The sequence below is a fragment of the Tauraco erythrolophus genome, chromosome 5 (assembly GCF_009769465.1).
Source record: "Tauraco erythrolophus isolate bTauEry1 chromosome 5, bTauEry1.pri, whole genome shotgun sequence".
NCBI lineage: Eukaryota > Metazoa > Chordata > Aves > Musophagiformes > Musophagidae > Tauraco > Tauraco erythrolophus.
This window is the reverse complement of record NC_141469.1, coordinates 50,077,629-50,100,594: the sequence shown is the minus strand read 5'-3', so window position 1 is coordinate 50,100,594 and position 22,966 is coordinate 50,077,629. Positions and strand designations below refer to the sequence as shown.

Below are 22,966 nucleotides of genomic sequence, written 5' to 3'. Positions count from 1 at the left end.
GTTATTAATTTCACCTTTGCAAATCAATGATAAGCCAAAGACAGGGGTATGTAGAGAAATGTTAGGCCTTACTAGCCTGGTATGACTGTACAGCCTGGGCTGCAAATCAGAATTGGCAAGTTGCACGTTCCCTTGGGCAATGAACAGGCTGGGTTCAGGAGCAGAGTACAGTCCTGCAGTATGGAGATGAATGGCTTCTTGGACACCAAGGCATCCGTGATACTGCTATGGTTGCAATATCCTTATGCATTAAAGAATGAGTAGGGGATTTCTGTAGCTGAGAGCATAGGCTAAAGGCAAGGAACAAGGTTTTTAGGTGGTTAATGTACAAAGCCTGCCTAGCATGTGCAGTTTTGCGACGAGGCAGACATGCAGCACATGCTTATTAGTGGACTAATACGTGGTGTTAATGGAGGGGCAGGCGCTTCGTAAAGAGAGAAGGTCCAAGGTCTTACAGTCAAAGGATGCTGAACAATTTTCTGCACGCCTAATCTTGTTGATACAAATTTCTGCCCACCGTTAAGTGTGTGATATGTTTGAATTATGGGTTCTGTTGCTTTGACCCTAAACGTGAGTTCAAATAACACAGTCATGCTCTGTATGGTTTGGATTAGAACTGGTAATATCTTAAATAAATGGGTGTTTTCTCAGGAAGAACTCTCCGTAGGTAATTTAGTGTTCGTAGGCATTTACAGAATATAAATGAATGAGAACAGAGGTAGATTGCTGAGGAGATAAGCCATATATTCTGAGTTAAAAGTAAGAAATTGAGGGTATTAGCCAAAGTTGCACCTCACCAGCAGAAACAGATATACTAGATAGCAATTTAGCAACCTTTAGGTGCCACTTCATTAGCTCAGATCAGTACTTAGACTTACTCTGCAGCCTTTCCATCCTACCTGGCCACCAACACTATGGCTATGCAGCCCTGATCCTGGCATCCAGTGTCTCGTGTGAAATGCATCACTGTTTAATTCAGTTTCCGTCTACATGCTGATGGACAGTTGTCCCTTGTACAAACCAGGCTTGCACCGCAGTGGTAACATATTTGAAAGACACAAACGTGCACCTCTCTGCACAGATGGTTCCTACACGGCCAGGAGATCTGGGCTGGCAGTCTGGGAAACTTGGTGCTGCTATTTCCGTGGAAGCCTGATCAATTGAGAGATAAATTTGACGAAAAATCGTATCAGTATGAATGAACTCTTCAAACACAACTGAAATGCTCAATGTTTTCTTCTTGAAGTTTCCCACACACTGTGGTTTGCTCATAAGGACAGATGTTTCTTTGTACAGTCTGCTCTTGCACTTAATGTTTGTTGCTTTAAGTTTATGAGGAAGATGAATAAATAAATAAAGCTGTTAGAAGTGGTAGCAGAAAGCTAATGGAGGAAGCGTGAAGAATTTTACCTGAAGGACTCAATACTATTCTCAGTTCTGCAGAGTAGATTCCTGAGGGCTGGAGGACCCATATGTGAGTATACTGCTCACTTCATAAAACTACTTCATGTTACTGTTGTCCCAGGTCAGGTAAGCAGTCTTTCCACATTGAGACTTGAGGCATTGCGTTTTGTTTATTTGTATTATTACAGTGTTAAGGAGCCATAGGTATAGATCAAGACACAGAGAAGATAGGCACTCAACAGCGAATTTATCACAATTTCTAGTATCTGTAAACTTGGATGCAGTTGGGGGAGGGCTTCATTCTCATAACTGAAGTGAATCTATGAGTACCACAATCTTCCAATTTGTTCTGGGTTTTGTTTGTTTTATATGGCAATTCACAACTTGGCAGAAGACAAGAAAATACATAAACTGTACTTATGGCTGTAACATCCCAGGACAACTGCATCATCTTAAAGCACAATATGCCAGCTCTTCCAAAAATGTGATATGACCAGGTGCAGAGATTATTTTTCCTGCTGCTCTGACTGCAGAAATACAGATTCATTTAAGAGCACAGCTGTTTCCAGGGAAATCAGCCCCTCCTCTAAATGAACCTTTACTTTTAAAAAGCAAGCCCAACTTTTCCTTTTGCTGTTCCCCTGGCCTGGAAGCTGTCAGAGGCTGAAGACTGAGACCTGGTGAGGCTGGGCTGGGAAGGGACTCAGCCCCGGCTTTCCTCTGTGGTCCTGTCCTCTGTGGTCACCAAGGGACAGCCTGGGCCCTGTATCGGTACCTTTGAGGCTACTGAGATGGCACTAAATTGAGAGAGCAGTTGCTGAGAGTAACTCTATATTCCTCGGTCTGCAACAGAAAAGTCCTTAAGATATACCAGATAGGTGACATAGCTAATTTCATGTGCTCAGGCACTGCAATAGTTGAGTGTCAAGTATTTGCTGTTAAAATCTGTGCATCCATATAGAGACAAGCTGTCCATCTTTTTGAAAATAAAAAGGGAAAGTCATATAGACTATACTATCAGTATCTGAGTAACTTCTAAATTTGTGTGCAGTGTGAAAATACATTGTGAAAGTAAAATAACTGGTTTATAGTCCTCTGGGGAAAGAAATCTTTCCAAAGTGTGGAAACAGAGCAGTCGCTGTGGCTTAACACTAGTGTACTGTGAAGAATGAATTATTTTAGCTTAGTGACTGACTTAGAAGATGAGCCGTAAGGAATGACATAAACTGAGCCAAAAATTACATTTTAATTTTTGAAGTGATAAAAATGAAACACACAGTTCTATTTGGCTAATTTCTCAGTTTCAATATCAACAAGCTATTTGTGAATCTGCCTCTCAGGGTATCTGAAAAACAACTAGCTCAGCTCCACAGCTCTGCGCTAGTCTTTCTGTGCCTGTGATGTTTAAATCTGCTGCTGTGGATGTTCATGCCATAACTTTAAAACCATTCCTGTTTTGCTGCCAGCATGTTTTCTGCAGCTCAGAAGGATGGCATTTCAGCTATGCCAGAAGTTAATGTGGATCTACAGATTGCTGTGTGCATGCAGAGTCTCCACAGGCGATCCTTCTGAGAGTGAATTTGCAGGGATACAAGCTCAGTGTGTGTACTCTGTGTAGGGTATACGGAATAACCTAGAGTGTGTTATCTGACTGTCTTTAGAAATGATTAAAGTGTGTTTCAAATTGCAAAATGTGTTGCCCAGAGAACAGTCACTTTGCTGTCCCAATGGGCAGTATATGGGATCACACCAGCAGCCTGTGCTCGTCTCCATTCCTGCTCTTGCTGGGATGTTGCCTGCGGTACTGTCTAGTTTGTATGAGTGTGCTGTGATAAAGTGTGCTTTTCAGTTTTTTCTGATGATAACTGTTCTTTTGCTAGGCTTTGTGGGAGCTCGTTGCTTGAATATGGCACTTCATCCATGGCAGAGCCCTTGTGAAATAAGGCATTTTGTGGATGTCATAGAGCAGGCAGCAATGGGAATACAGAAGGTGGCGTGGATGGAGACTCACCTGCACACTGGTGAATTGTGTATACTGTGAATTCGATGAAATTCTAAGAACCTCGTATCAGATTAAGTCAAGATAAGCAGGCAGGAACTCATCTGCCTTTTGCATTCAGACAGTTAACCTCAGAAAGATCCCACTGTTTGAGTGATCTGAGCTTTGGAACAGATACTTCGCTCTTACTCTTCACAGTCCACCAAGTTTGAAAGAAATGTAAGGCTGAGTATGTATTTTAGAGCAGTTATGGGAATTGGCCAGAAGCAGAAGAGAGCTCTTATTCCCAGTGCTACACTGTAATAACTAGAGACAAGTCAAAGTGGAGAAAATGAGGGTTTTTCTCCAGGGTTTGCAGGGCCTGTGGGAAGCGACACATGCCGGGACACGGGTTTATGGCTGACACGTCTCACGGAGGAGCAGGGGGAGTCTGAGGACTCAGGCAGGTGAGTGAGAGGAGCTCTTCATTTACAGATGTGGCAGAACATAAGCAACTGTGAGAGGGGATCTGCCCTCATTAGAAACACCAGAAAGATGGGATCTCTTACAAAAGGCATAGAGTTGAGCATCCTTCCCTGTAAAAAAAAAAAAAAAAGGCTGAAAGGATGCTCAACTGGCTTTTAGAATACTCTGAGCAACGAGCTCCTTTGGGAGGGAAGAGATTATGCTTTCTGTGGGAGCAATTTGATACGCTTGGTGAGAAGCAGCAGGATGAGGCCAGATGCCCTTTTAGTGATTTCAGATACTTTAGGGAAAAAGACATGAGTGGATTCAACTCAGAGCTCCTGCTGCCTCAGGTACCGGCAGAGTCATATTCATTAGAGAATTTTTATTGCCAGGCATGAATAAATTACTAGATATCTGGTGCCTGCAGACAGGCAAAGGAAAAGCTGTCTGGGAAAGCTTCGATTTAAAACAGGTTTTTCATCTCTAATAAAAATAGCCCTTTTTGTCCGAGGTGTAGGTTCTTCTTACAACCTCGATAGTTCAAATGCAATCATACCCTGGATCAATGCAATCTTGTCTCACGCAGGGAGCTGTGATAAATCTGTTCGAATCTCATTCTGTCGGACCACTCTGTGCCAATAGAGGTGATAATGAATGTTTAGGTATGAACACAGTTGTTTTTCCTTGCAACAAACTATGTAGAGGTTCAAGTGGAGTATTTTGTTAATTCACTGCAATATCACTTTAAGTTGCTTGCACTTTTATCAAAGCATTACATATATTTAGTGTTAGGTCTATTTCTATATGAAGCAGTGGAAGCCATAAAAACAATGGAGTCAAGGCAGAATTGCCATTTTCTATACTGTAGCCGACTAAATAAATCTTCCTTTTTTCCCCAACTCGCTCTCTTCAGATTTCTGTGGACTTGTTCTGTTCACCCACACAAATGAAGTGGTTTCTAAGAGTGCTGCTGACAAGGCTAACGCGTGGTTCAGTGTTGCAGTGTAGATCCCTGAATCATGCTGCAGCATTACAGTTGTCATAGAGACACAGATTTTTGAGACCAAAGGGACAGTTCTGATAATCTGCTCAGACCTGTTGTAAAACACATAGTAGCTTGCCAATAAGTAAATAACTTTGCCAAATTGGAGTGCAGCCTGGCCCTCCCTCTCCTGTAACAGTGAAACACATTTCACTTAAGTTTGGAGGATGCTGGAAGAGAAACCCTAAATGGGGATTTAATTTACTGTCAGAGTGATGCTGTTGGCACATAATTTTTTTCTGCTGAGTGAAAGCCAGGTGCGAGCTTAGTCCTCGAGGTCATGCCGTGACTGTGATACTGGTGACTTTAAAGGGACAAGGAGTATTAGAGTAACAACAGTATCCCGTCTTATCTTCTGGGTGGTGCTGAAGGATGTGTTCAGCCACAAGTCTCCGACAAACAAGCGCTGGGTGATTTAGCTGCTGCTGTCCCTGGTTGTTTGCCTCCTCCTTCTGTCTGTTCCTTTATCAGCTGAGATGTGTGTCTGTGTCTCACCCCTGTCCGTCCAGAGCCTGCCGCAGCTGATGCCAGGGACAGTGGGCTTGTGCCAAGGCACCGGGTTGTGAACTGACATAGCAGTTGTAGCCCTTGCCAGAGGCTACCTGGTACAGCAGAACTAACAGCTGGGGGATTTAACATCTTAAATTGCCAAGCTGACACCCATCAGAGCTCACGTGAGAGTGCCAAGCAGTCTGGGTAACCTCCAGCCAAGTATTAAGTCTCCTCTGTCCCAGTATATGCTAATCTGTGAGAAATGGATTGTTACAGATCCCAGCTCCGCTGATGAAACCGTTCCAGTTAGAAAATCCCTTGATTTTATACACAGAAGTTTCCAGTGGCCATCATGGCATTAGGCACTGAAACAGGTGTAAAGCCTCTGATATGGTCTCCCCATCTGCCACTGCAGAATAAGGTGAACTGCTTGAGCAAAGCCATGAAAATGTGTGTGAAGGAACATGTGTAGCCAAAATGCTCTCCTCCTCCTAAATGTATAGGTTTCTCTGGTTGTCAGCTATGCAGACATGGCTTCTGCAGTCCTGTAAGATAGCTTCAGGAAAGCTGGAAATGTAATTTTTAAATGAAAATAATCTGCTGGCTCAATATAAGCATATATTATCCCTGCCTTGACTGCTCTGCTGGAGGTGTTTGATAATAGGGCAGCCTTTGATTCTTTGTGCTCTTTTCCAATTCCTGTGTAGCACAGTTGGTTTGCTGCTATTTGCAGTCCCTTAAATTACTCCCTGATATTAATAAGGAACAATTCTTAGCACTTTGGATTTTCAGAGGTTGTCTTTGGCTAATTTCCACAGCATCCCTGTGAGGCGTAATGACTCACTGCCTTTCTGTTCACAAATAGCGCTATGTTCATCTGCTCTTTGAATAGCTTAAGAGCAATTCATCGGTGGGACTGCCTGGCTCCTTTGGAGCCTGCTCCTTCTGCAGCAGGAGTAAGTCTCCCTTAAAAGCACAGGGGAATTGACTCAAGAGAGGGCCAGGTTGTGTGTGCTACAGTATTGGTGTGCTCTGGCACTGCTACAGAGCTGCACAGCTGTTGTAGATGCTCTGGTGAGCACTGAGCTTTTGAAGGGGAAGTTGTGGTTGTACATGGAGTTGTGGATGCCCCATCCCTGGAGGTGTTCAAGGCCAGGTTGGATGAGGCTTTGATCAATCTGGTCTAGTGGAGGGTGTCCCTGCCCATGGCAGGAGGGTTGGAACTAGATGATCTTTAAAGTTCCTTCCAATCCAAACCATTCTAGGATTCTATGATTCTATGAAAACATATCTCCAGCTTGTGTGGTTTAGAGGTGGGGAAGCACCCTGGGACAAGGAGAGGGCTCGCTCAGATGCCACCTTCCTGACACCCTTCAGGGATGAAGGAGATCCTGCATCTCTCACGTTGAGGGGGAGAGGGGAGGGAGAGGGACAGTGTGTGCAGCAGCTTTCTGACCTCTTATCCGTGCACGGTCCAGCCACAGGCTGATCCTGGGTAAATAAGCAAGACTGAACTGAGGAAGCAGACAGGGCTTCAAACACAAGGAGACAGTATGGTGCAGCGTGTAACACTTGTGAATCTGAGTGTAAAATCGGTTAACCGACATGCTTTCCAAAGGACGCTCTTCAGGGAAGCACTCAGCATCCTGAGTGTCCTTGTACACAGGATTAGAAAAACATAAAGCTCATAGAGTTCAGTTTTTTTAGGGGAGTTTGACAACGGTGTGAAGAATACATGATCCATCTTGGCCACGGGCTATTGTCTCAGCACTGGTTTAACTGTTAGTGTTTTGGTTGCTGTTTCCATTGCACAGTCGTACTGCCTATGACTGCACTTGCAGGTGTGCACCTCCATGTGAGCCATGCATTTACACCTGCAGGAGAGGGGAGATCAGTTTAATAATAACTGCTCCTGTTTAAATGCAGGATAGATATTTTACATGGCCATACAGACCTTTGATTTGGTTTATTACTCAGCCTTTGTCTCTTTGCTTAAATTCCAAATTGTCGTGTGCATTTTCTACAGGCATTGAACTCTCCTCATACACATGTATCTTAATTTCTCAGATCTAATTTAAATGCTAGGGCAGAGGAAAGGGCCATCCACTTGGAACAAACATTTGAAACAACTAATAAAAAAGCAGATAGAGAAGATTCTTAGTGTGAATTGTGATGGTTTAATTGGCAAAAATGGAGCCATGCCAGTTTTCACCAGCTGATGATCAGACATGTTACTCCTATATCAGATTAAGTGCTGCTGAGAGCTACTAGATTTAGGGCTATTAGAATTGCATAGATTTACACATTCATACAGGTCTTTTTACCATCTATGTGTTTAGTTTCATTTACTGTTTTCTTTCTGCATGCCTCAAGCTTGCATGATTACTGGCAGCTCCAAGGATAAAAATACTGTTAGGAAACAAAGTTAGGATTAAATGAAGATGTTACTGTTACTACAATGTTACTGTTACTACATTTCTCTGAAGCCAGGAAGACTGTGGATAGCAGAAAAAGAAAGTCAGTGGCAATGACAACAGAGCACAGATCCTCAAAGTATTGTTCAGTGATGGTTTCCACAAATCGTACTGCTTTGGAAGCTGGTGCCATGTGGGTTAAGCCATGTAACTGTATACAGTACAAAACTGAACAAAACCACTTTCCAATGCTTTGAAAATGGTCTGACAGTGCACATAGTGCACAGTATCTGTCTAGCTGTTGGAGATGCTGCTTGCTGTTCCACAGGCAGTTCCAGGCTTGCTTAGTGATTCGAGCACTACCTTCCCTGGCCCTTTTGTTTAAGAAACAGTTCTGCCCTGGGGTTTATTTAATTCCTATCTCTTCCAAAAGTGAGGTGGATAAACCTTTCTTTCAAAGGGATATTTTTTTTTAACCAAGAACATGTTAACAATTTGATTTTCATCCTAGCTCTGTGAAGATTTGTATACCAGCACAGCAGAGAGCTGAAAAGTTGAAGTGTGATGCAGGAGCTGGAAGGAGCGGTTGAGGGTGGAAATCTCAAAAACTGGTTCTGTCATGGAAGAAAACGTCACATGCTTGGTGTGTGTGGCACTAACAGAGAGGCAGTGGTCACAGTTCTCATGTCTTTATTCATCTTCTCTACTCTGCCTCTTGGTACCTTCCAAGGGGATTAATGGGTACTACTAAGTGCTGAGTAGTCAGAACAACTGGCTTGCTTGTACTCAAATGCCTAAGAGAGAGAAGTAGACAGCCTGCTCTTCAGAACTGTATTCTTCTCCCGGGTACGTGAACAATAACTTTCAAGAGTTTTAGACATGCAGAGGAGAAAAGCTGTGGTGCATTAGAAGGCATATTTTAGATGGAGAATTGTCAAAGACGCCAGTGCTCCTGCCACATCTTTCGGTAGCAGGTAAATTGTGCTTTAGGAAAGTCACGCAGTTGTTTGGAGAACTGATCTAAATACTCATGAGAAGTAATGCATTCTGCTGATTTTGGCCTGTTGGCAAATTGTGAATGAAGACTTTGTTGATTTCTTTGGATCGGCTCAACAAGTATTAATGTATCAACATATATCTCTTTGGAAATGTGAATTATTTATAGCAAGTGTTCAAAAGATCTGAAAAGCAATTTTCTTTTGGAAATGTGTGACTGACTGGCCACATGAGTGACATGGTATTCTCTTCTCCCTGATTGTGTTAGCATTTTAATTGCTTATTCCGTCTGATGCTAATTTCGATTCTTGATGAGGTCTCAGTGGCAGTATCTAAGTCCAGTCTCACTGAGCATTCACCCCTACAAAGCTTTGTTTATGTGAAAGCTTGGGAATAAAGAGGTATAAGCCTGCCAAATGTCAGCCTAGTTTCATGATTTGGGCTGCTAGCTGATAAATGCTCATGTACTTTGATCAGCTTTAGTCACATTTGGGCTGGAGACTTCAAATCAACTATCTCCCAGCAAATAAATACCAGTATGAATTCAGTATGAAGGCAACTTCAGTATGAAGTCATCCATTTTGACTGCTGTGGTACAGTATATATATCAATTACCTCTGCTGATCAGGTAGAAAAGTTACTAAAAAGATGTTATGCACTTTATTTTGAAAATTAAGAAATGACTCATTCTCCAAATGCACCCATTCCATGTCCTGTTAAATTTAAGCCGGAAGATGAACCAAGCAGCAGCAAGCAACATCAAGGAAACTGTTTTGTGTCAGAAAAGACAGGAACTGCAAAGCCCAAGGAAGAGAATGACAACCATGCAGCTTCATGAGTGGCTCTGTAGGTCCTATAAGGTGGTGGATTATGAGACTTGGCCAGAGATTTGCACTAGCAGAGAATAACTAGGGATATCAGTAGGGTGATGGGCAGCACTGGAAAGGGAAGTTACAATTGTCTACTGCCTCTGTTTCTTGGGAAAGAGAAGAAAATGTCTGTATATGTGTTCATACACAGGGGTGTGGGTTTGCGGTGCTTCAGTGAACTTGGAGCAGTGTAGATGCGGACGTGCTAACTGAAAGCAGATGTACCGGGGAAGTTAAAGCATCTTGGTCTAACACAAATGTTCATTACATGCATATCGTCTTGGCCCAGCTTGCCACGCTACTGCGTCTGTTGTGAGGTGTTTTCTATAGTGCATAACCAGTATGTCCTTCCAGACACTTCTTTGTACGTGTTGAACGGTGAACAGAGGATAAGCTCTGCTCAGTCACCACTCTGCTCAGTGGTGACTTGGGACTGCAGCTATTATGGGGCTTCACGGGGAACCTTGACAACACTGTCACCCTGCTTCTCTTTCTGAGATGTCTACCTGCAGTGCCAAAACACTAGGATCTTAGAAATAAAAACCCCACCAATTTTGAATCTCTAAAGAAATAAATGAGCAGGTTCTGTTCAAACAATGCTCTCTAGTAAAAATAATTTTCATTAAGCCTACTGTGAATGTTTACTTGATTGAAATATTTTGCTGGTGGAATAAAATGTTTGTTGTTCTCAACCTGACCGAGAATTTCTAAAATCACTATAAAATGACATTCCAGGAAAAGGAGCAAAAGCAAATAATTATTGGGGAAACATTTCAAGTCTCTTACCAAACAATTTAAAATCTCAATGAAAAGTTGCACCTCCACGGACTTATATTAAGGCTGATACTGATTATGCACTTACAAAGAGTAACAAAATGCTTCATTATGGAGAGTTATTTTAAAGGTATGTGCCCATTTCAATGCTTTAAATAAGGCATCCTTCTGGTGCCATCATGTAGAAATTGTAAACAAGTATAAACATTGGGCTGAGAGCCCATCTTGTCTCTCATCAGTGCTCTAGATGGACTGTATGCTTTTTTCAGTGCCTGACAATCACTGTCTCACAGATATGTTGACATATATTATATTTATGTAAACACAACTGATGAAAACCTCTGCAGTTCTGAATAAACTGAAAACTTTCCCACCAACATTTTCTGAGGCTCGAAGTGATTTTATCTTCTTTGATTTAGACTTATTTATTTTATATTCGTGTTACAATACTATTAAACATTTTATATGTGAATAATGCATTGTTTTGACACTGTGAAAATGTTTTTATTTGTCAAATCTAAGCAACTGAAGGCAGTGAAATCCTTTTGAAAACTGGTGCTCTGAAGTTTTGGGGAATTTAACCTCTTCTCAGTCCACAGCAAAATCTTATATCATGAAATTCTGCAGAAAGAATTACTGGACTTCTGAAAACTTTTAGTTCCTTGTATGGGATGTGCTACAAACAATGAAAAAATCATTTTTGTTGATGAAATAGGTATTAGGAAATTATTTTGGTTAATCTTGGATCAACTTGTTTCTCTTTTTATTTAACACTTCAAACTATCCATCAAAGCAGAGGTTCAAATGCTAAAATTGTTCTTTCCCTTCAGTAAACTGAACCAAAATGCTGTTAAAATCTGTTAATTCTTTCTAGAACCTCATACTTTAGAGAGAAGTATTATCACAAAAAAAGATTGCTTAACTCTAACAGTGCAACAGTTGTAATGTGAAAAATGGAAATTCTTAGAAAACTGCTGTATTATTTTGCCTTGGACTCTGTGTAGTCTTAACCAGTTTGTTCAGACAGACTGCTCTGTGGTCAATGGTAGCAGCTGGTTTGACCAATGACAGAATAAAAATTCTTTTCAAAAACCTTGATGAGCATTTCTCTAAAGGCTAGCGTCATAAAAGATAGAAAGACTATGTTAATGACAAAAATTTGCAAGTGCCTGCCTTGATCCTGTGCTCATGGAAGAAAACGGCAAAACTCTCATTAACCTTGGTGCTGAAGGATCAAGTTGTTTCCTTTTATAACCTCCCAGTGTTTTGGTGAGAACAATTGATCAATCCTGCCACCACCGTGTGGGGCAGATGTTAATCTTGATGTTAGAGATGAATGCACTGAGGGTGAAGTAATTAATTCAGGGTCTGTGGTGATTAGGCAGAAGATGGACAGTGCTTGGTTGCTGTCCTCTGATCTAATCATCAAGAAATACTCTTCTCCCTTCCTCGACAAGAGATTTGGAAAGGCACCTTACAAGCTTGGATCAACCAATATTGTGAATTAAACATGTTTTGGCTTATGTATTATAGAAATATATCGGGTATGTTCAGTGTGCAAGCTCACTGGACACACAGTATTTGAACAACTTACTTCTGTTCTACCTAACCTGTGAATGTCTTTCAATCCACAGCTGTCATTTGGCCAACCCTCTCCCTCCAGTAACTTACAGCTTTCAATTTCTAGTGTGCAGTTTTGTTCATCCAGAGGATATCTGCGTAGATCCATCATGCAAGCAGCTGTTGTGGTTATCCTGTAAGAGGAGGGTGAAAAAAAAAGAGATTTGAAACCGTGTTTTACTTCTCTGAGAAGGCAAGATTTTCTATAGTGGTTTTTCTGTTTGTTTAAACACAGAATGGTTATGCACATGGATTCCTGACATACAGGCTTCACAGAGCTTGGTTAAATAATTTATACAGCACAAAATAGTGGTTACAGTATAAAGCAGCAGAGCATATGCTGAATATCATAGAGCAGGATTTTGACTGAAAACTTTACTTGCAAAAGTGTACAGTGTTTTGAGGCACATCTGGTGAGATTTCTACTCAGACATTTTCTTAATTCAGATATCTTCAAATTGTTTTGCAAATTGTTTTATTTATAGCTCGTACTGCTGATAGCTTTCTTTTTTCATTTTGTTGTCACCTACTGCTGTTTTAATTTTGTCTGATAGGTATGTGCACTGTCATCCATGCTGTGGAAATATTGGTAATGTATGAGTCATTATTTTTGTGGTTTCATAATCAGTTTATCATTAACTATGATAATTGAACATCACCTCTTATAAACGGCATGATGCAATCAAACACTTGTGAAATACAATATTTATTGGTGGCTACTTAATGGACATTGAGAGTAGCTATGATGTAGCTGGATCTTCAGATCCTTGCTCCTTCTAGAGGGCATCTGAGTTGATATCCAGTCCCTGAAGGTACTCTCCATAGCCTAAGCCTTTTTTGCAAGGCAGTTCCTCTCGTTTTGTTAGAGGGTAAATCACAGAGCATCTAAGCAAATGCCTGCTGATAAGCCTGTGACAGCTGGGAGGAAGGTTAAGTGACTGTGAGAGGACAGGGGTCAAATTATAGCTTCTTTAAAGTTCCCTTTAAGAAAGACACTCATAGTGTGCTTTCAAACTCACAGAAGTGAGCTATCGCCTGCATTTGTCCTTTTTTTTTTTTTTTTTTTTTGGGTGATATAAAAACTCTTGAAGGAGTGAACAGGCAAACTTGCCCTATAATTTTATTGGCCTCTCTCTCTCCCTCCCTCCAACAATTCCTACCTGAGAAAGGCAGATAATCTCTTTTCTTGATCTGGATTTGGTCCTGTTGTTCCAGTTTCATGTTAATTAATGCCACAGGAACACATCTGGACATTTTACTTCTGATGCACTAAAAGTCAAGCACACTTACATACTGTATTGAGGTGATAATTCTTGCTGCCACAGAACTGATAGAATTAAAAGGAAAAAAAATGCCACATGCTTCATTCCTGTGACATGCTTCAAATTATCCTAAGTCTACAAAATCCATCTGTCAACCGGTGTATAAGGACCATCTAGCAAGTGCTGTTATAAGAATCAGTCCATGAAACTACACTAGAATACTGTATAAAATACCACGGAAATGGTGTATTTATGCTTTTCCTCAGGCTGATTTTTGTCACATTAAATTCAATTGCATGTGTCTTACTGAGTTTTGCATTTGTCATAAAAAAGGTGGAAGGCTTCAGCAGAGGTAGGGCCTCGTTCAGTTTAGCCATGTACCAAATACACCTTCCTGAGAGGCATTGAGAAGACATGCAGTCATCATTTGTCAGATGTCTACTTAATAATGCTTAAGATCACATATAACAATATACTAACATTAGTCACAGTTAAATGCTTTTTAATGAAGGTTTCAGAGGGTAATGTTTTGTTCCCAATTAATAAATCAGCCTTTATGGTAGTTTTGTTCACCTATATCAACCGGATTTATTTGTGTGTAGAAGCTGATAGAGTGTTTCATAGGCCACAGAGTTACAGTGGCCAGCTATTTCCGAATGGCCAGTGAATCCGTACTGCTCACTTCTGCAGTTTTGCATATCCTACACAAGCTACATAAGCAATAGCAATTTGTTACTCTTTATAATATCAATGCAAATTAATTATGCAGTAGTAAATAATGCAGTTGTTGTGTGCCTGAGATTTAAATATTCTACATAATTATTTTTTTTCCTGACATTGGAATTCTGACAACTGTATTGTCTTATCACTATTTGTGAAGTTTTTGGTGCACTGGTTGGTTTGATGTGTCCGATCACTACTATAATGCAAGAATAAAAATGAATGCATGTGCTAATAAGACACTGCACTGCTAATTGCAGGTGGGGTCTGGAAGTTCATACCTGGATTATGCAGAAAAAAGATAATAAACCCTTAGTATCTATTGGTTTCTGGCAGCAGTAAGTGATCCAAACCCGCCTAGGCTGTCTATTGGTAATTTCTCATGTTTCATCCTTGTTAAATCACTCCTTGTCTCTATGCAACAAGGAAATGCAAAACAGAAGCACTTGATTTATGTTCTCTGCTTCCCTCAGCTCTCCTTTGCATTCCCTATAGGGCCTGCAAGGCAGTCTCCATACTTTGGGGTCAGTCTCCATACTTTAGGGGAAGTCAAAGGTGGTGGTGGGGAGCAGCTCTCCCCCTTGAGATGCTTTTAACCCCTTCGCAGTAGTGCTGAATGCTACTCTGGCTCTCCAGTGAGATGGCCAGCACTTGCTTCCAGGGAAGAAGGGAGTGACAGGGTTTTTGCTGAAGTTTGCAGAGACGAGGGCCACCAACATGAGACAGGAAGGGCAACTGGAGACTATTGTCAAGCAGGCAGTGGAGGGTGACTGCCAAGAAATTTGAAGCTTGTGGCTCCCAGCAGCAGGAGAAAGGATCCTGCTTCACTTGTAGACCCACAGCTTTGGAAGTGGTACAGTGCCCTGTACTACTACTAATAAACTTTATTGGGAACCTTAGGCATCCTTGAAATTAGCTACTTGTAATTGCAGTAGGAATGCTTCGGGATCTAGCAGCATTCACTACCTGTAGTTCATAAATCTGCCTTTCAAGCATTTCATTCTCCTTCGTGATAGATCTAAGCTGTGTAAAATTTTTAAAGGTGTTATGCTCTAGATAACCACAAAACTTGTTTAAGGAGATAAATTAAACCCAGATGCAATCATGGTAATTGCTGTCTCGATTAAAAAAAAAATCAAATCTTTTATTATAAATAAAGTCTCAAACCTGTTACTGGCTGCAGTCTCTCAGTGGAGAGAGTAACTGGTGGCTCACATGCACCAGGAGCTTAAAAATTAAGACATTCAAGTGCAGAATACAAGGGTGTAATGGCAGGAAGGGGAATGCAATAGTCTGAAGATAGGGCAAAGCTACAATAAATCTGTGTTCAAGAGGCTTAGTCCTGAAAATCCCTGGGCACAAGAAATTTGTGGCAATGGTGGAATATCATCAGGCTCTGTAAAAGTTCAAGTAGAGGACTAATCCTACACTTGAAGCAGTACTATTTATGTCTCAGAGTAGGATATGTTTCTTCCAGGTTTCCCATTCTTAAAATATGTTTTAAGTTCTGGTGTTAGTGCTAATTTATTTTGTTTGTACAGTGTCTTTTACCCTACTATCCCTACATTCTTTAGATTCTTTTAAATATAAATGATAAAAACGGGACTATACAAAGAAGACCAGCAGTTAGGTGGAAATATATCATTATGCTACTTAATTCCATTCATGTGAGTACTCAAACATTCTGAGATGGAGTGAAGTCTGAATTGCTAACAGGCAAGATAAATAACATTTGCAAAAAAGCAAAATTAACTGTTTTATTTTTTTTTTTTTTAAATTGTGGCTTGTGTTAAAGTTATCTGGTCCACTGCTTAGCTTTTATTTTGATGTCTGACTCTCCGAATATCATATTCTTACTATATAATCAAGTTATATTTTGCCAAAAATAAAATTATATGAAAGAAAACATTAATGTCCAATATTTGCAAAACTGACTTCCTTAAGTAATACTGTCAGAGGTTTCTCTGCAGGGCAGCAGCTCTTGTAGGGACAAATGGTAAAGCTTAATATTTTGATGACTTTTTTTAGTAATATTTAAATAATCAGTGAGCAGTTAAAGTAAGTTCAGAATGAGTGCAGGAAGTGGAGTTATGGTTCAGTACTTAGAGCATTTCATTAAAATGCTGTCAAAAAGCCGTTCCTCAATTCCTGAAGAAGAAATAGAAGCAATATTAAAGACATCAATGACAACTAAATGAGGAGATGATCAGAGCTAAACAATGCAAATTCTGTTGTGAAATGTTTCCTCCATTTGGAGGACAGGTATCAAATTTTAATACATTCGTTCTTTTTCTCTCAGTCAACAGAGCATAAATTATAAATGTATATGAAGATATGAACTGGGATGGACTCATTTATTTTCCTTAAAAATAAAACAAAATCTTCAAATCAAATAAAGGATAACCATGCTTCTTTTAACCACTGCAAAGCTAGAGCTCTAGTACATACTGGAAGTAGACTTTCATATCCTAGGTAAAACATTGCTTTTATTAAATCAATGTTAATTTAACTTCAGTGGTATGAGGGAACTTAATCCCATAGCAAGTGTTTGACATCAGAACCCAGTCCCATATCCCTGCTGTAACTTGCCTAATTTTTCTGGAACTTGGAAGAATCTTGATGTTTAAGATTTAATGGGATGTCTTGTGGAGAGAGTTTTTGAACCAATAGAGGAAGACAGAAAAAATGTACATTTAAAGGCAGAAAAAATGTACATTTAATCTGCAATTTTTTTTCTCTGTCCATGCCTGTTGACACTGTAAATTTCCAAGCAAAGCTTGAGTGCTTGACCCTGGGAGAAAATGCTGGTTCTGAACCTGCAAACATGCCCAACTTCTAGTGCTTGGAAGAGCCTACTTACTGGAGGTACACATGAGCAGTAGTGTTACTTGATTTGCTATCATGTATTTTATATAATGTAATGTGTACTTGGGAAATCTATGTTCAACAGTCTGTATACTGCTTCTCTGGTTAAATTCTATTAAAAAAGAAGTTCAACATGTGAGTAAAATTGGGAAGGGCCAATAGGTGATTAAATAATAATGCTTTCACAGATGTCATTCGAAGTTCAGGGAATATTGAGTCCTGAGCCAGGTGCAGTAAAAGATTTAGAAACTTAGTTTTAGATATGAGTATATTAGCATGTGGAAACCATCTTTTTTAGATTGGAAAATTATTATAATTTGGCAATTTTTTTTCCTTTCTGTTTTCTCCACAACATCAGTAGGAAATATATCTTTGACTCTAGGGAGACAAGCTGTCACCTGCTAGGTCACTGCTGTAGACTACATACTTTGAGATAACACTCAAGTTTATAAGGAAAGCTTTTGTATGGATTTAGGTTAGCAAGTGCAACACACGTTTCCTTTTAATCTTGCTCAGAGAAACAGCGGAGTTGCATAAACATGAAAAAATAAAAAGCATCTTAAGGAAGACGTGTACAGAGAAATATACAGCTCAGAGTTAAAGCTGTAAGCAGCTGAGAGCAGCATCTAGCATGACAAGGGCCCAACAACCTTTATTATATCAGATAAAGTGACCTGCTCTACTTAAGTCACACAAAGACGAGGCCAGGAAAAATGTGTCAGACTATGGGTTTTCTACTGTGTATTACCGATACCCTGAACTGGTAAGCGTTTGCTTGATTTGCCTCTCCTTCATCTTTGTTTTTTGTTGACAAAACAAAATTTAAAAATGCATTAAAATTCACAAAGAAGTGCAAATGGTTTTTAAACGTGGAAAACCTGTGGTCTACCTTTCTGAGAAAGGTGTATATTTATATATGCTTGCATGTGTATGTATATGTATGTGTATAAATAAAGATGCTATTTATATTGGGTTAAGCAGAAGGATGTGGATTTAACACACTGCCGACAAAGAAATGTTAGGTCAAACCTTTCTCCCAAGACTTTATTAAAACTTTGTTGTAATTAGTTTAGGCAGAACTGCCCAGCCAGCCAGCGGAGGTACGGCGATCGGTCACCATAACTGACAGTCCAGCCAGCTTCTGGCCATGAAGGAGCTGACCTGTTTTCAATGCAATAACCAAGCGTGTCTCTGGAAGCCATCTCTTTCACCACGTGTGGACAGCAGTGGTGTGGAAAGGTGTCTCAGGGATAGCCTGCGTGTTCTGGCTATGGCTCCCGCTGGCCTACCATGCTATTGCCTCCTCCTCCCCTGCCACCACGTTCCTTTCCTCCCAGTCTGCCCCTTTAGTTGCGCACACTGAATCTTGAATGAAACGCAAGCGGCTCAGCAGTAAGGTTGGTAACCTCAGGTATTAAGGTGATGAGCAACTGGGACAATAATATCTTGAGCAGGTATAGCTGCAGCCAGAAAGGGACAAGTGGCCAAATTCTGCAATGCCTTTCAAGGGCTGAAACATTGTTTTTAAGATGAAAATAGCTGCAGTGATCCAGAAAAAAAGGAAAAAACTACGGAAGAAATCAGAATAAGACTTAACTATAATAGGACCGATGGCTAGTGCTGTAGTATGTTATTGGACTGGGATTCATGGTGAGACGTGGGGGAGTCATTCTGAGTTAATTGTCTATCCTTGTGTACGTAGTAGCATTCCTGAGAACGAATACACTTGTCAAACGTAGAGGAGGAATATTCAGTTTTCTCTGAGGTATAAACACACGTCTGTTTCCAAGCAAAAGACAGGCATGCAAAGTTAATCTACAGGTGTCTAATCAATCAACTGCATTGGCTTGAAATAAGAATGTTAAAAAAAATAATCCTTAATAAAAACTTTACTGCACCTACTACTCTTTCTATTCATGTGTGTTCTTCTCTCCAGAAGCTACAGAGCTGTGTGCTTGGATTGCTATGCTGTCCTGTAGCTCTCCTGGGACGCTCCTTATCCCATTCCTTTTTCCTCTGGGACATATCGATATAACAGCTGCCCACCCAAATAAGGCAGAATTTGCCCGCGTTGATTATTGTACTTGCTGGGTTGGCTTAACATGGATCAGTTCATCAGTTGGTGTCACTGCTGGGCCTCAAAGATGGTTAAATGGCACCGTCTCTGAAGAGAGTATTGATGATGAAGAACTGATGAAGGCAATGCTGGCACACAACAAATTTTGTCAAGTTATTGCATTGTCAGGGTTATGCACCAGTGAATTGCCAAGGTCAGCCCGTTGCTGGTAAGCTGCTTGAGCTTTGACTCATACAGAAGTCCTGGAAGACTCAAAATGCAACTCTTCCATAATGTTTCCTGTCCATCTCAGCAGTAGGTCCTAATCCTGTGGGATACATTCAATGCATCTTAGGCAGGGGTAAGCCACTGATTTAATATACAGTGTGACATCCATCCAACAGAGAAAGAATGGTTTGTGAGTCTGTCTTCATATGTCCAAATGGTTACCAGGTCTGATGCAGGTTTGCAGTAAGCATGTGACTAGTCTTGTTGTTGTGGTCATTTCAGTTTGCTCCAACTAATACTCATTAACATAACCTAGGCACTGGTTTCTTACATTGTTTTTGTGCCTACAAAGCTATGCAGTAAATTGCATCTTTTTCACTGAATAAATATTATGAGCTCTCTCTGAGAATACCTGATAGCTTGGTGGTTAGGGGAAGGTCAAGCAAGAAATCAGAAATCATCTTAAGGTCTTCCCAAGCCATCTTCCCTTGGCTGGTGCTGGGGCAAGATAATGGCCTGGATGGACATTTGGCCTGGCCTTTTGTCATAATTTTCAATGTTCCCAGTGTCATGGGACCTGACATTTTGTCAGTAGAGATTGTGGTATCCACAGACTAAGGCAAGTAGAAGTGGGTGCAGAGCACTGTAACATCTTTGGTGTGTATGGTAATATATATTTTTAAAAGCCTGAATCATGAAATCATGTAGACAGAGAGATGAGATGTGGATATTGTCACAAAATATCTGAAAAAAAAATCACAACTCCTTCATTCTTTTTTGGATATTATACACAGTGGCAAGATGTGCAAAGTTAAAAAGGAGAGCTCTTGGACTAGCGTATTTTAGATTCATTCATGCCTTTGTAAGCAAGATGATGGTGTGAAACTGAGTCACTGGCATTTTGTGCGGAGTTGGAGCAGGTGTAAATAACGAATGCATGCTACAAAGCAGAGGAGCTGCAGGGCTGTATCTTCATCTCTGGCAATTCCAGCCATTCAGGGTGAGCAAACTATTAAAGACTACAGTGTGAGCATCAGCTTTGTGCTACCACCTATTCAAGTGTAAATACTCTTTTGCTAGACTGAACTGGCTGTGAATTCGAAACCTATTATCCACCTGCTGTTTATTCTTTTTTTTTCCCCTCTTACAGGTTGTATTTACTTTCTTTGCTATTTTCTTTTTTTTTTTTTTTTTTTAAAGATGATGTTTGCTGGAAAGTTCACTGTTGGTCTTTCTTTAGGGTTTCCAGGTTCAGAAATTACTTGAAGCACTTTGAAGCTTATTGGGTTTGTGATGAGGGCTTGCAGCTGTAGTGCCTTGCAAACATGGTGCTGCAATCTACAGCATAGTCCTGTGTGCTGCCTAAGAACTGCCTGCGACAAGCAGATGGCCTGGACATCTCACCACCAAAGCCACTTTGAGCACTGGACTAGTACGTGCTGGCCCTTCCACTAGCGTTGGCAGCAATGTATGTGGGACAGCAGTGTTACCCCAACCACTAAGATATTCAGGGCTAAATATCCACTTTTCCACATGGAAAGGTTATTTTTAATCCCCAGGAGTCTCCTGATCCTGTTGGCAGCATGTCCCTGTAAGCAGCTGAGCCCAAGGGTCAGTGTGCTGCCTGTAGAAAGTGCCAGCAAGCAGCTACCTCCTGGAGAGCAGGATCTCCTCAGATCAACCCTGCTACTAACCCTCCTCAACCTATAGTCTCCATTTTCCCTTAAAAATGAATCTCTCGTTAAGCTCTGTAAATCTAGAGTGAGAGCTGCTCGTTAGAAACAAGTGGGGGGGTGGGCTGGTCTATTGCACATCAGGTGTCAAGGTGAGAGCCTGATGAGAAAAATTCATTATGCTCCTCCACTGCCTGCATCACGTTCTCTTTGGGTTTATTCAGTGATCCTCACTGAAATCTAGTGCTACCCTGTCATGCGCAGCATATTTTAAAATTTGATCTGGGCTAGTAGCTGGTTGATTTGAAAGTAAGTTTTGGAGTCAGTAAAAGAAAGAACAGTATATTATTGTTACCATAAGTCAGTAAAATAAAGACTCCCTAAAACTTAGGAGTTTTAGAAAGCAAGTGTTCTTTATTTACAGCACCAGATGCACAGGGGATAGCTCCTCCTAACGTGCATGTCGCAGGTTGTAACGAAGTTTCTATTGCTCAACTATACGCATATGCACGGTATTTCCCAGAACAGTTATACATACTCATTCTATTTCTAATTGTAATACTTGCATCTTAATTACACACGTCCTTTAGGGTCTTCTGTGAGGGTCTTTGGGGTTTTCAGAATACCTTGGTGATCGTTTTCTTAGTGTCCCTTTGTTGAACTTTTCTTGAGGCATGGGCAGTGTGGGCTAACCCAGGTGGCTTCTTTGTGGTTGATTGGTTCTGGCTGATTCTAATTGCAAGGCTTAAAGTTCTTTTGAGTTCCTTATCTGTCTGTGCATATCAAAAGTTTCAAAATCACCTCCAGCCAGCATGAATTATGTACATCATGTCCACCACAAAAAGGCATAGTGGAATCTTTTAACTTTTGTTCAAGCTATCATTATAAACACTAGCTCAACAGGTATTCACCCCTAAACTCATCCCCACAATCAACCAGATCTTTGAATGTAGAGATCTGCAAAGTGCTTAATGCTATAAAGAATAGCCTAGCACAACAGTATCCACATGAGGAGGTGTTCAGCCCTTTTGAGGTGTCTGATTCCTGGAAAAAAGTCAGGATTCCTTACGCTATACTGTGTACTCATTCTGGCCAATTCTTTTTATATTTTGTTGACATAGACCATAGGACTTCTACAGTCAGTGCCTAGTAAATGTGTCTCTGAGGTATAGATAATCTCAGATGTGGGTGCTGTAGGCATTAAAATATTTCGGGGAAGGGGATATCACATTTTAGTTGTCTTGGGAGATTCACCTTGGCACTCAAAGTAATCGTCAGTAAGTTAATCATCGTTATTTTGCTTAAAGAAACAGACCCTTGCTGAATAGTCTGATTTTTTAGCTGCCAGGACTCTGCTTCAGACAACAGTTACACAGTACTCTCACAAAGCAGAGAGGATGAGATTACCTAAAATGGGGACAAATAGGCTTGCTGGCTTCTGCCTTCCCCAGGAGGCAAGCCTGAAGTTCCAGGGTAGTGGTAGGAGTAGGAGGCAATGGGGAAGGGAGAGCTTCGATGTGGAGGAGTGGGGGAAGAGAGGCAGTGGGAGAAAAGGTCTGTAATAAAATATTTTGCTTTGACTGAACTAGAAACTTCTCAAATCAAAACCTTAAACCAGATACATGTTTTTTATAGATAACGTAAGATCTTTTACTGTTCAATACAGTGTGTCAGAAATAATTCAGAGCAAAGACAACTTGCTTGCAAAGAGCTAGAAATATCAAAATCACTAAAATGTTACAATGTAACTTTTTAGATATTAGCAAAAAGCTCTCTTTGATGCTTGTAAGCCAAATTTCAGTGCAATGAGAATTTTTACTGCGTAGCTATAAACCCATGAAAATAAATTTTATACTATAAATCCCAAGAGAACTATAACTATACCAAGGCAAAAAAGATACTTCAATAAAAAGTGCCTGAGAGCTGGAGCTGAAATTTACTGCAAAAAGTAATTTAGTTTGACAGCACAAGTATGTTGCAAGCCAAAAAGTAAAAGAGAGTGAGCCGGATAGGAGGTGCTTAGCATAAAGGAAGGGCCAAGAGGGAAGTAAAGTCAGATAACCGGTTTTCAGTGTGGTTTTAATAAAAACAATGGTGCTAAATCT

At 40.6% G+C, this 22,966-nt stretch overlaps 1 protein-coding gene across 2 annotated transcripts in view; it reads right to left on the bottom strand.

Moving 5' to 3' along the window:
• The window catches only part of GABRB1 (gamma-aminobutyric acid type A receptor subunit beta1), a 143,242-nt gene that overhangs the window by 19,995 nt on the left and 100,281 nt on the right, over window positions 1-22,966 (bottom strand). For both annotated transcript variants that reach the window (XM_086611330.1, XM_086611331.1), the window contains exon 5: window positions 12,109-12,191. In XM_086611330.1, the coding sequence (XP_086467456.1) occupies window positions 12,109-12,191 (83 nt within the window). The remainder of the gene's footprint in view (window positions 1-12,108; window positions 12,192-22,966) is intronic.